We start from the raw sequence: 13,263 nt of genomic DNA on the forward strand, positions 1-13,263 counted from the left end.
AGCCACATCCCCAAACAGGTCAGCCAGAGAGAGCCTGGTGAGCAGAGTGTGGACGGTGGGGTTGGAGTTTATTAGCTGTTCATTTTCCTCGTCTTAATACCAGAAAGTAAAGTCCATTAAGATGAAATTGGGTGATGTGATTTTTTTGGCACTGAGGCCTGTTAGGTGCATTTAAAAAAAAAAATGAATGCCTATTTTAAATTTGCATTTTATGATGTCAGCTTTCACTTGCTGGGATTGGGGAGGAAACTATTATAAAAATATGTTGGCTGGTTTTTTTCTCCCTGAGTCAAACTGGAGAGCAGCCTGCCGGTCAGGTATCAGGTCTATGGAGAGATAGAAGAGACGGGTGGGTACCCGGGACCTCATCAGAGAGAATTAGACCTCATCAAGAGCTCATCTTGACCATCAGTCAAGATTAGACCTTTTCAAATCTGGCTTTTTTTTCTCTCTAGATATATTTTCTGATCAGATTTGCAACATTATTTGTGAAAAATGCAACCACACCATTCCGGATTAGGAAACATTTTAATCAAACTCAGCTTCAGATGTCGGCTTTCAGTGCCTTATTTTGGCTTCTGTTCTTTTATGAGGCTGGAACAGATGGAATCTACAGTTATTTTGTGAATTTAACATAAGACGTTACCACAGATTAGAATTTTTAAATGCAAGGCCTCTGAAAATTTCTGAAATTGACGTTTGAAGCAAATGAATTAATAATACAAATTCCTTATTGAATTTTATTTTTTAATATGCTATTAAAGCAGCCATTTTAGGTACATTTGGTTTCCATAAACCAGTTAGCGAATTTAAGCAGGGAATCCTAATTCCTGTGGCTTTTAGTTAAATCCAATCTGTCTGTCTCTCTCTCTCTGTCTCTCTGTCTCTCTGTCTCTCTCTTATATGACTCATACCTAACATCATCCTTCCTCTATTTCTTGAAGTAGAGTGGCCTATTCATAAAACATCCTGTAGCTACAGTTATACTTGATATTATGTAAGGTGATTGCTTTGGGAACGAACAACAAAAACTGACCTCGGCTAAGACAAACAAAGAGACTTCACAGGAAAGGTTCTGATGCACCCACAGATCGATCCTGCTGGAGCTTCCGAAAGAGAGGGACCAAGCCCTGAAGGTCCAGCACTGAGAACCTAGTGGGAATGAGCTCACAGGCTTTCTAGGAAATTCAGGGCAGGCAGTGATTGGCTTCAGTGTGTCTTCATTTGGTGTCCTCATCGGATCTCCCTGGCATGCATCAGAGGGCCCTTTAGGCCGATGGCTCTTTACATATATGAATTTTAATGAGGGGCTAAATGGCTGAGGGAATTACTCTGAATTGAGCAGCAGCTGCTTGTCTTTATTAAGCATAGCTGTTCGTACTAGATGGATCAACTCAACATTTGTCCTTGGCCATCATGTTACATATGTTAGAACCTTTTATAATTTTGCTTAAGAGTTATATTTTCTATTTAGCATAGTTCCGTGGATGTGTGGATAGGAGATACTTTTATTGTTCCTTTTAAATTTATGTTAAGAATTTAATCCCCAAATGATGAGTAATTTTTAATAGTTTGACCCAAACACTCACAGGGTGTGTCATAGGGCATGCATAGATATTGTTGGACAGTTTTCTCATTTCTTCATTGATAAAATGGACATGATAGTATATATTTTGCAAAGGTGTACTGAGACTTTTGTAATAACAGGCATACAGAGTTCGGCACCAGGGACATATATTCATTCCAGCCTAGTAAAATATTTTGATTTTAGACAGCTAAAACAACTTTATTTACTTTAGAGTGAGATTGCACTAAAGGACTGTAGTTGCCATATGATGCAAAAAATACTGAAGTAGTTGGGGAAGATTGGAGTGGGTTGGAGTTGAAGCACGCGCCCTAACTGGTCTCGTGGTACTTGACGTTCCTAACTTTATCTAGTGAAAGTAATGACAGTGATGACTGCTCACAAATGATTTGACCTTCTACAAGCTACGAGGAACGCTGTGGAAACTAAGGCGGGGATATACTTTGGCTATCTTGGAATATCTTCCTCATACTTGACTTGAATGTAGTCTTGTGTCTCTTAAGGAACATAGTAGTGGGAATATGTTCTGCAAAGTGCATCATTAAGTGATTTAGTAATTGTGTGAACCCCACCAAGAGATTCAGACAAACCTAGATGGTAGAGCTCAGTCACTAGACCTGGTCTCTACATACAGTCCAGGTGTTTCAATGCGCAACCTGGCATCTGTTTCACTGTTGGCATTTTTGTATTAGTAGAAGTATGCTCTGATGTAATGGTAAAAAACATAACGTAATAACTACACCAACCAGAAACATACCATGGTCATTCTCAAGCATGACATTGCGTGCATAGTTGTGCATGCTATGCTTTTATATTCCCAGCAGCACAGCAAGTGTGTTTATCCCAGCATCCTGACACACTCGTGAGCCACGCAGTTCCACGTTACAGTGGGTTTGATGTCACCAAATAGTAGGCCCAGTGGCATTTGTACAGTCTGTCATGACCAGAATGCTTTGTGGTGCTTGACTGTACGTGGAAGTCACTGCCCTGGGAAGTGATGGTGTTTTGTGTAGACTAATGAACCTTGTCTTAAGCTATGATTTTCAAGGCTGCAGTTCCCTCTTCTCCTCCCTTCAGTTGTTCCCATCTGTACCCTGCACATGGAGGACGAAGGCTGCTTTTAAGAATATAATCAAGTAGACACCATGCAGGGCAGGACGGGCACAGGCTTAGAGGAGAGGTGCGCCCAGCTCTGCCCTGTTTCCATCACCTGTCGTGGGGTGGCTGTGGGTGACTTTCCCTGCCTCGCCCACTCTCACTTACCAATGTGTGTAACAGGAAGGAAACACGTGATCTCTCTGATGAGAGCTGTTTGGTGAGTGGGGAGATTTATGCACCTAGAAATAAACACAGTGATTGGTTTACATGTTAGATCTTAGTATGGTTAAACCTATCACATAAGAGGATATGCACTAAAGTATGCTTGTGTTTGTATTATGTTTTAGTCTATTGAAAGGCTTGGTGGTACTATTATTTTTTTCTTTTTAAATCCATTTTATTTTAAAGAGAAAAATAAAACAAAATTTCAAAACAGCTATCGGGGTCAGCAATGGTACACTAATGAGACAATACGGTGTTTACACATGCATGTCTGATTTATTTCACTTATGAGTATGGTCTCAAGTTGCGTCCATATACCTATGGAAGTCTCAAGTTTGTCTTTCTTTATGGCTGAGTAGTACTACATTGTGTAAAATAGCACATCTTATCTAGTTCTTAGTCGGTGAGCATTTAGGTTATTTCCAAGATCTAGTTATAAATTTTGCTATTATAAACATGGGTGCACATATACATCATAGGGGTATGAGGTTTTTGATTTTTCTGGAAAAATACTCAGAAGGGGAATACCTGTGTCACATGAGACCTCTAATCTTAGTTTTGTGAGGAATCTCCACACTGATTTCCACAGTAGTTGCACCAGTCTGTCCTCCTGCTAACAGTTGGAGAAGGGTTCCTTTTTCCTCAAAGCTCCTCCAATGTTTCTTATTGGCTGGTTTCTTGATAATATTCATTCTTCCCGGCGTGAGATGGAATCTCAAGGTTGCTTTAATTTACATCTCTTGACTGATGAGTGATGTTAAACATTTTTTCATATGTTAATTTGCTATTGTATTTCATCTGAGAAGTGTATATTCATCTCAGATGCCCATTTTTAGATTGAGTTTTTAAATCTAGGAGGACTGATTTTTTTGAGTTCTTTACATGTTCTTAATAGTAATCTTTTGTCTGAGGAACAGCTGGCAAACGTTTTTTCCCACATCATGGGTTCTTTCTTCACTCTGTTGGTGGTTTCTCTTGCTGTACAAAAGCTTTTCAATAAGATGAGATTCCAGTTGTTGATTCTTTGTGATAGTTCCTGTGCAATTGATGTCTGTGCCTATACCAGTGTCTTCAAAAGTTTTACCTACTTTGTCTTCCAGGAGATTTAATGTTTCTGTTTTAATATTTAAATCTTTGATGCATTCTAACTTGGGTTAGCGTGTGGTAAAAGATACAGGTCCAATTTTAATCTTTGGCATGTGCAAAGCCAGTTTTTCCAGCACCATTTATTAAAGAGGCTATCTTTCTTGCAGTGAATGTATTTGGCACCCTTGTCAAAGATAAAGTGGTTTAGTATGTCTGGAGTTGTTTTTGCATCTTCTAATCTGTTCCACTGATCTTTGGGAATTGTTATTTTTAACTTGCTAGACTGTGCTTTTCCTAGGCCTGAGTCCCTAATTGGTACTATTTTTTAAAAAATGTGTGTCTGATCCAAAGCCAATTTCAGGTTTATCAGAGTTAGAGTGGGCAAGGCATAATGTTACTTCATTAGCAGTGTTGTGGCTTAGTAAACACCGACTAGGATTTTTTGACATCCTATTCTTGATTAAAAACTATGTAATAAAAATGATTCTGTTTATGCAAATGTAGAGCAGCATGGGCGGTACTTAGGACATATTTTCTTTTTTTATTTGTTTGTTTGTTTTTTGGGTTTTTTCTTTTGGTACTGGGCACTGAACTCATGACCTTGTGCTTGCCAGGCAGGTACTGTGCCGCTGAGCTATGTCCCTGCCCACCCTTAGGACGTATTTTCTACTACTATTCTGTGATGTTTATGACATGCTCTCCAGTTGTGGAACAGCAAGTTTTATGTATGTTTATAGCCAAGCATATTCTTCATATTATTTGGGTTTTATTATCTAAAAGTAGGTTCAGTCTCCCAGTTTTTCAGATGAGCATTTGGCTTTGGAGAAAGGTGAGTAAGTTACCATAAGTCACAAGCCTAAGGAGTGGCAAAGAAGGAGCCCCCTGATCATAGAGCCCACTTGCAGGGCAAGAGAAAACATCTTTGGCAAAGGCATGTTCATGATACAGAAGCTCTTTTTAGCCAGATATCAGCATTGGTAAATTGAATGAACACATTGTCAAGATCTGTAATTGAGTGAGGCAGAGGTTTAAGCAGAAACCAGATTTGATTCTCATTTTTTTCAGTTGTTGTCAGTATTCTTTTTATATAGTCATATATAATGACTTCATATTTTAGAGAGAAATTTCTGTTGACATTTTGCGTATATCTGGAAGTGAAAAGTACCCCTTGCATTCTAGACCACAAAATAAAGCAGCTAGTCATGCGTTCATGGATTTTTTAAGATGGCATTTCAATCTAAGACTTTGTACTTTTTTGGAATTAGTATTAAATATAGATAACTTTGAATTTAACAGCTTTTCATCTCTGGGCCCAAGTACCGGACATAAACAATTTAAAGGAATAAAGATTTTCTGCGACTCATGGTTTTAGCACTTTCAGTCGGTAGTTGGCTGGTTTAGAGGAGGAAATAGTATGCAGAGGGGCGTCACAGAGGAAAGCCGTTCACCTGGTGGTGGCCTGAAGCAGAGAGGGAGAGGAGAGGGAACAGGAGAATGGAGAAAAGGCGGGAGAAGACAGAAAGGTGGGAGGAGGGGAGAGGAGAGAGTCAGGCTGGGACGCAAATGTACCCTGTCAGGTCCGTGCTCAGTGACCCCCTTTCTCCAGCCCTCCTGTCCCACCAGGCTGCACCTCTTACCCACACATCCAGCTACGAACTCATCCGCAGGCTGAGCTGTCAGTGAGGTCAGCAGCACCATGATCTTGGAAGCTCCAATGCAGGAGCGTTTTGGTGACATTTTTGATCCAAACTGCAACAACTCAGTAAGGCTAGAATTAGTGAGACAGTGCATAAGTGTACTTTTCTGAAGAAAGAAATCTTATTTTTTCACCCTTCTTCTTTTAACAGAAAACCACAGAGTAATGATATTGTGCTTTATTAATAATAGAAATTCAAATTGGAATGTTCTTACCTTTTTTCTTAACCCATCCACCCCCATGTATTTTCCAAATGTAACAAAAGCTTTTTCTTGTTAATCAGCTGTGATTTCTGGCGATTTCTCTTGCAGTGTCCGTGTTTATGCTGAAAGTCCAGGTGAATGACATCATCAGCCGTCAGTACCTGAGCCAAGCGGTTGTAGAAGTGTTTGTAAACTACACGAAGACAAATTCCACAGTGACTAATAACAACGGCGCAGTGCTGATCAGAGTACCCTACCAGTTAGGACTCGGCCTAACCATTGTCGCTTACAAAGATGGCTACGTGTTGACCCCACTGCCCTGGAGGACCGGGAGGATGCCCAGTAAGCCCCCCAACTTTGTTCTGCATTTGCCAAACATAAATGACACCCCCCTTTTAGGAATATCTCATTCTTGGGAGCTGACATATGAATGTCTGAGAGGAGGCTAGATGGAGGATCAGTTTGGAGAAAATGTTATGTCCATTTCTTTAGACCACTGTAATAAAATACCAAAAGCTGGGGGGACGTAAACACCACAGAAATTTGTTTCTCACTGTTCTGGGGCTTGGAGGTACAGACACAGAGTTCCATCAGGCTCAGTGTTTTTCCGGGACCCGCTTTCTGGCTTATAGGTAATCCTCCCCACTGTTCCCTGCCCAGGAACAGGTACAGGAGTTGCCTTAGATCTTTTTTTAAAATTTAAGCTTATTGGTAAAATTCAGGTTACATGATGACCACATTCATTATGGGGAATTCACACCTATACTTGATGTATCTTGATTCCTCCTTTTTTTTCCCCATTCCCATTCCCCTCCCTATTCAAAAAGCTCAATTTTCATTTTATTCTTTTCTCCTTTTTTCTTTTCCCTCTTTCCTCCCCCCCCAATTCCCTTTCTTTTTGAACAGTTTCTTCCTATTTCACAATATTGATTGTACATTTATGTTCTTATTTATGTTTTCATTTTCTCATACCAGAGTGATAATGTGATATTTACTCATGTGGCTGATTTATTTCACTTAAGATTATGGTCTCAGAGTCTTATTTGATTATAAATGTCACAGTTTTATCTTTATGGCTGAGTAATACTCTATAAAAGCACACATCTCTATTTATTTGTTGGTTGGTTGATGGGTATTTGGGCTATTTCTAAGATGTTGTTATTACAAACTGTACTCTATGGGTGTGCAAATTTTACTGTGCTTTTAATTCCGGGAAAATACTCAGAAGGGGAATAGCTGGGTCCAATGGGACCTCTAATCCTAGTTTTTTGAGGAATCTCTGCAGTGATTTCCACAGTGGTTGCACCAGTATGCACTCCCAGCAGCAGTGAGGAAGGGTTCCTTTTCCCCCTCACAGGCCTTCCAGATTTTGTTATTAGTTGTTTTCTTGGTGATAGCCATTTTTTCTGGAGTGAGATGGAATCTCAGTGGTGTTTTAATTTGCATTCCTTGAAAACTCAGAGATGTTTTATAAGGGAACTAAATTCCATTCATGAAATGTCCTCTGAGCCTAATTATCATTCAAAATCTCATCTCTTACTGCAGTCAACTTGGGGCTTAGGACTTCAATATGAGTTTTAGGAGGGGGCCACAAACTTCAGGCTAGAGCACGTGGAAAGGCATCCTTTTCTCCTGAAGAGGCTTGAAGGAATTGTGAACAGGAGCGGTGTCCCACCTGAAGCTTGTGTGCCGCTGGCATTGGGGGGATTGGTGTCCCCAAAGGGTGAGGAAGAAGGGGTGGCGGGCTGAAGGGAGCCAGGTGATGAAGGACCTTCTGCAGGGCTACTTAGCAGGAGGCCCTTACTGTGGATGCTGGAGGCACTCAGCAGTGTGGAATGCAGTGGGGCTGGCGGAGATGGAGAGGGGCTGGCTAGGACGCTGTGACAGTTCTTCTGGTGTACAGGGACAGCTGCACATCCCTGTCCCCTGCAGGCAAGAGGGACAGTGAGGAGGTGAGCACAGGAGACGTGCAGAAGAAAGCCCTGGAAGGGCTTGTGTGGCCGACGGGGTAACGGGGAGGTTGAGCCATTGCAGACGCTGAAGTGCCATGGTATGGATTGGAAGGAAGTCGTTCGTGTAGGGCTGTCGGTTGCTCTTTTGCCAAAGGACAGACAAGCTGAACATACTTGTCATTTACTAGAGACAGAAAAATAATTAAAGAGACATTCAGATAAAATGAGAAAAGGAAATAAGATTAAAGTAATTGGTAGACATTGGAAAACAAAGATGAGATCATTGACGAAATATAAAAACATAGCCTTATGCTTACATCTGGCCAATCTAAATAGTAAACATGGGGGAAGTAAAAGAGGGCAAGAAAAAGAAAAGGATTGCAGAATAAATTTTAAGCATTCATAATAGTGTTGTACAATTGAATAATTTTCTGATATGTAAATAACTACTTTTGATTTTGGATGATGTTGAATCATTGTGTTCTAAGTACAAAAGCCAATAATCCTTGTAGTCTATAAAGTATAAAAGGTACAAAACCCAGTGTATTATTTTAAACCCAGTGTGTTGTTTTAAAATAAAACCCAGTGTATTGTTTTAAAAGGTATCGCAAGTGTTTTATGAAAGTAATATACCCTTACTTCAAGACCTAACAGAGATAACACAAACTTTAGATGCCCCTCTATGTGCTCTCTGTCACACACATAAAACATATGCGTGTGCACACTTTTATATGTTAATCTAGCCGGTAGCTAAATGCAACAATTCTAAAATAGAAGACTGAAAAGAAGTTTGCCATTATTCATATAAACCATCCAGTCAAGACCAGGTAGGATTTTCATTCATCACGGGAGTATGGGAGTCAAATTAAACTCTTAACTTTAATATGTCATACTAGTAAAACAAATTATAATGACCATCGTATAACAATAGTTATCTATATCTATGCTTAATTAAGAAAAGAATATTTTTAAAACTGTAATAATAAGCCAGGTGTGGTAGCATACACCTGTAATCCCAGCACTCAGGAGGCTAAGGCAGGAGAATCACTATGAGTTCAAGGTCCACCTGGGCCACAGAGTGAGACCTTGTCTCAAACAAACAACAAACAACAACAACAGGAATAGCAGCAAACAAGATACTACATCTGTATCGTACTGAGGTTCTCGCAGTCATACTTAACTGTAAAATATATTACAGGTGCTTCTCCTAAAAAAGTAAGCACAGAGGTTCATAGTATTTCACATTGTAGCAGTTCTTAATACAAGAAAGGTGTTAATAGAAAAAGCGGGGAAAGAAGATCAAGCTGGCATGATTTTATCCTGGAAAACTATAGCTTCTCAATCCTTTTTTAAAATTCTGGGCATAGAATTGAGGACCTCACACACGCTAAACAAGCTCTTCTACCGTGATACAATCTTAACTCTGGATTGCCAGGCTTAAAACTTAAAATGAGTGTAATTTCGACAGTTACTGGTTACAAAGTTAGCATTAGGACCAGTGAACATGTGTTCTTATGTACTGGTGTAATAACTGGTTAGGAAAAACAGTGACAGGAAGTCCCTCTCAGAACGATAAGAACAAACAAAATACATTGAATGAAAGGTAAAACAACTGTGCATGCAAAGAAACTAAAATTACTCAGTCTGACTAATATTTCTAGAAAAAAATCAAATAAACTAGAATTCTGGATGTTTAGACAAACATTTCTTCTTAGGAAGCTGAAATATTGCAAAGATTTTAATTTTTGCTAGATTGGTTTATAGACTTAATTCACTTAAAAAGAAAAAAAAACTGGCGAAATTTTAATCCTTCAAGAATAAATGTGTAAAGATACCTGGTAATTAAAAGATTTATTAGAGGTAATTTGCTGTTTCACACAACTAAAATATTCGGTATTGCTGCAAAAGAAAACACAAGCAACTAAGGTTGAAAGTATATTTGAAACAGTAAAGGATGATGTGTTCACTATGCAGAGAATTCATGCACATTAATTAGTGCAAAATCCTGCTTGAGTAAGGTTAAAAGGACAGGCAATTTTCAAAGAAAGCAAGTATAAATGATGAGTGGCATGAGAACATACTTTATCTTCCTGATAATCAACGCCCTGTACACTGCAAAAATATTACTTCTTTGCTTTTTCCGAGGCAAGTTCTTAGAAAGTGATTATTTTCAGTACTGACAAAACAAGATGGATCAACCTTCGCAAACCTAGTGAGGGTGGTGTACTTTGGCTCTAGGATTGCAAAACAATTTGGGCGACTTTTAAAAAATGTGTTAAGAACTTCACAGTCTTCATACACTTTAACTCAACAGTGCCCCACTGTACTCTGTTAAAAGCAAACCTACAAAGAAATAGAGTGGACAGATTCTGGTGCGCCACGGAACTAATTATGATGTTTTTATACAACCGTGAAGGTGGGAATAGCCTAAACCCTGCAGTGTATAGTGCTGTGCGTGAGTGAATCTGGATGCTTCAACAAAACGACTGTGTCCTTAAACGTGTTCCAGAAAGTGTCTGTAGAGAGACAGAAAGAGCAGAGTAAAACTATTCAGGGTACAATATCATTCTCCTGATTAAAAAAAAGCCTCATAGGAAAAACCAACTAAAAGTTACATTAAAGTGTTAATTTCATTACTGCTTCTGTGGCAGTTTTGAAATGACCATCATTTTCTTATTCCTTGCTATATCTTCAACTTTTCCAGCATGGACGGGTGTTTATCCCTTTTTAGTAAGAAAAAGGGTTTAGGTGAAAAACAATCTGCACTGTGAGTTTTAGTGGTGTTGGCAGCGATTCTCAGGCTTTATGGCCTCATGGCAGCTGTCGATCATTGCCGCCTCCTTTAAACTGCCCGCGACTGAAAAGCATTCAAATGCAGCGTAGTTCCTGCCTGCAGTCATTCCGAGGTCCCAGATCCAGCCTCACCACCCTCTCCAATGTAGTAAGTGCATTCACCAGTCTAAATGTTCATGTATTCTGAAATTGAAATTACCCTTGCATTTGGCAGAACAAGGAATGAAGAATGGTTCGTTTCAAGTCCCCCCGTGGCTGCGTACTTGTTCTGTGCTCCTCTTTTCTCCAGCTTCCTTTAGAGAGCTTTGAAGTGTCTGTAAAGGCATTGCTTGCAAATGTGTTTTCTCTTTTAAGAGGACTGAGGATACCGTGTGATTTCTGTTCCTTTTGTGTACTCAGGTCACAGAGGGGAGGTACAAAATGAGAGTTGGTGTTTTGGGAACTCCTCAAAACTGATTCTCTTTTGTACGATTGGTCAGTTTGGTTTGTTCTTTTTTATTAAACGATCTTCTGTGGCAGCTTCCTGACCAGGTCTTGAAATATTTTAACCATATTTTAGATGATCTGCCCTTGATCAAGCTCTTGGTGATTCTGAAGCCTTGCTGCACAGCCTGGTTCAGCTCGCCCTACGGTGCTGCCTGGGGCTGCTGATGGGGTTCCTTGGGGCCACCTCCTCTGCCTGCTGCGAATTGGTTTTGTAAAGCATGCTGTATCAGAAGAGCATCTTACTTTATGTGGGAAGAGAACCTTGAGTCAGGGGACCAAGAAAAACTTAAAAAAAGAGTTTCTAAGAACTAAATAACAAGTAATGATTATACAGATAAAAAAGCAGGGAATTACTTAGACACGTAACTTGATCACTTACGTTGGGGTCGTACAGAACATCATCAATTGTCCTGATGAGAACCTCTTTGCGATAGAAGAGATGAGTAAACTAAAATAGTGATGCCCAGTGATTTCTTCTCATTTCATTGTGTTTTATCTTTCCTCCATATTTCATATTCATTTTTGCTTTGTTTTCAGTTGTTCTTTCCAAGAAGCAATTTGCTTTTTTCTCATTTTTTTCAGTTTTTAGAACTTGCTGTAACAGAATTGTACTTGTCCCATCCTTTCCTCTACATTAAATGCTTTTAATTGTGCTGTATTTCACAGTATATTCATCAGTTACACTTTCACTGTTCCCGCAAAGCCAAGCGAACATATGGCTATTTGAAGACACTGTCTTGATTACTGGAAAATTAGCTGGTAAGTACAGCACTTCTTTCCTAGTAGGAAAACAACGTGATTATTATTTAAGTGAATCAGTAATGCTTATAACTTGAAAAATCTAAATCAATCAGTGATGGTTAGCATTGACTAAATTGATCTAATCAAACTTGTCTTACTATACAACTCATGTTTCTTGCAGTGGGAATCATTTTCTCATTTACTTTTCTAGCTTCCCAACTGGGAATATGTGAATTTAGAAAATACTGGAAAGAGTTTCTCTTAGTCTTTTTTTTTTTTTTTTTTTGTCTTTTTCATTTTTATCGGTACCGGGGATTGAACTCACGACCGCCTGCTTGCATGGCAGGTGCTTATGCTGCTGAGCCAAACCTCCAGCCCCTGTTAGTCTTTTTTCAAAATCACATCTCTCACCAGGATGTAGTAGTGGTCAGTCAGGTAGGAGAAAGGACAGAATTCATGTCATGCAGACTTTTGAGGCTCTCTAATTGAGAGTTATTTTCATTCCTGCCTTTTTGGAAGTCTTTCTGCCTGTGTGGGAGAGGCCTGACACTCAGTAGTTTTTGTACGTGCTAGGTAAACATGACTTCCCTTACTTGCACGTCCTAAGAGAGAGATGCAAAGTCTCACTTTGGGTACTGATTCAAGTTATGTCCTCCAGTTCAGCTTGACCCACCATTAATATGAATGTCTGGGCCTTATGTTGCCTGCCTGCACCCCTTAATTAGTGCATAGGAGAAACGCAGGCATTCTATGACTTTACGTTATTATACAGTACCTTTATCAGTGACAACAATTTGACTTGTTTGTTTCTTTGTTCTATATTGGTGAAAGTTCTCAAGGTGGAGTTGGAGTCCATTATGAGAGTTGTCATACGACATTTTTCTGTTGCTGGAAAAAAATAGCTGGCATACACAGATGTAGGAGACACGTTTGTATTGGCTCATGGTTGCAGAATTTCAGTCCGTGGCTGGTTGGCTTCAAGGTGGAAGCCTCATGCTAGAGGGACAGGACATAGAAAAGCCACTCAACGTGTGATATCCAAGAAGTGGGGAGTAGGAGAAGAGTAGAGAGGGAGGAAGGGGCCAGAACCAGATAGAGACCCCAAAGTCACTGCCCAGGGGCGCACCCAGACCCATCTAGTGGTGTGCTTTCCTCATGTCCTAGGTGTCTGTCAGGCCAATCCAGTTGATAATCCAAACACCTGTGTAGGAAACTTCTTTTTATTTGTAGAAGTTACTTAGTTTTAAGCTATTAAACTAGAATACTTAATACCATTTAGAAATGGAGTAGGAGGCTGAAGACCCAAGTATTCTTGAGATATCCGCACGTTTAGGAGAATTTTGAGCAGAGGTTGGGTTGGGTGCGGGAGGCTGGGAAGTAAAGGAACTGGGTCCCTGACAG

At 39.8% G+C, this 13,263-nt stretch overlaps 1 protein-coding gene across 2 annotated transcripts in view; it reads left to right on the forward strand.

Annotated features, from left to right (window-relative positions):
* The window catches only part of Fam171b (family with sequence similarity 171 member B), a 66,421-nt gene that overhangs the window by 36,083 nt on the left and 17,075 nt on the right, over positions 1 to 13,263 (forward strand). For both annotated transcript variants that reach the window (XM_063259415.1, XM_063259414.1), the window contains exons 2-3: positions 5,999 to 6,232; positions 11,788 to 11,880. In XM_063259415.1, the coding sequence (XP_063115485.1) occupies positions 5,999 to 6,232; positions 11,788 to 11,880 (327 nt within the window). The remainder of the gene's footprint in view (positions 1 to 5,998; positions 6,233 to 11,787; positions 11,881 to 13,263) is intronic.

This window comes from Cavia porcellus, unplaced genomic scaffold, assembly GCF_034190915.1.
Source record: "Cavia porcellus strain 051 isolate PalLab524CR breed Dunkin Hartley unplaced genomic scaffold, mCavPor4.1 scaffold_12, whole genome shotgun sequence".
Lineage (NCBI taxonomy): Eukaryota > Metazoa > Chordata > Mammalia > Rodentia > Caviidae > Cavia > Cavia porcellus.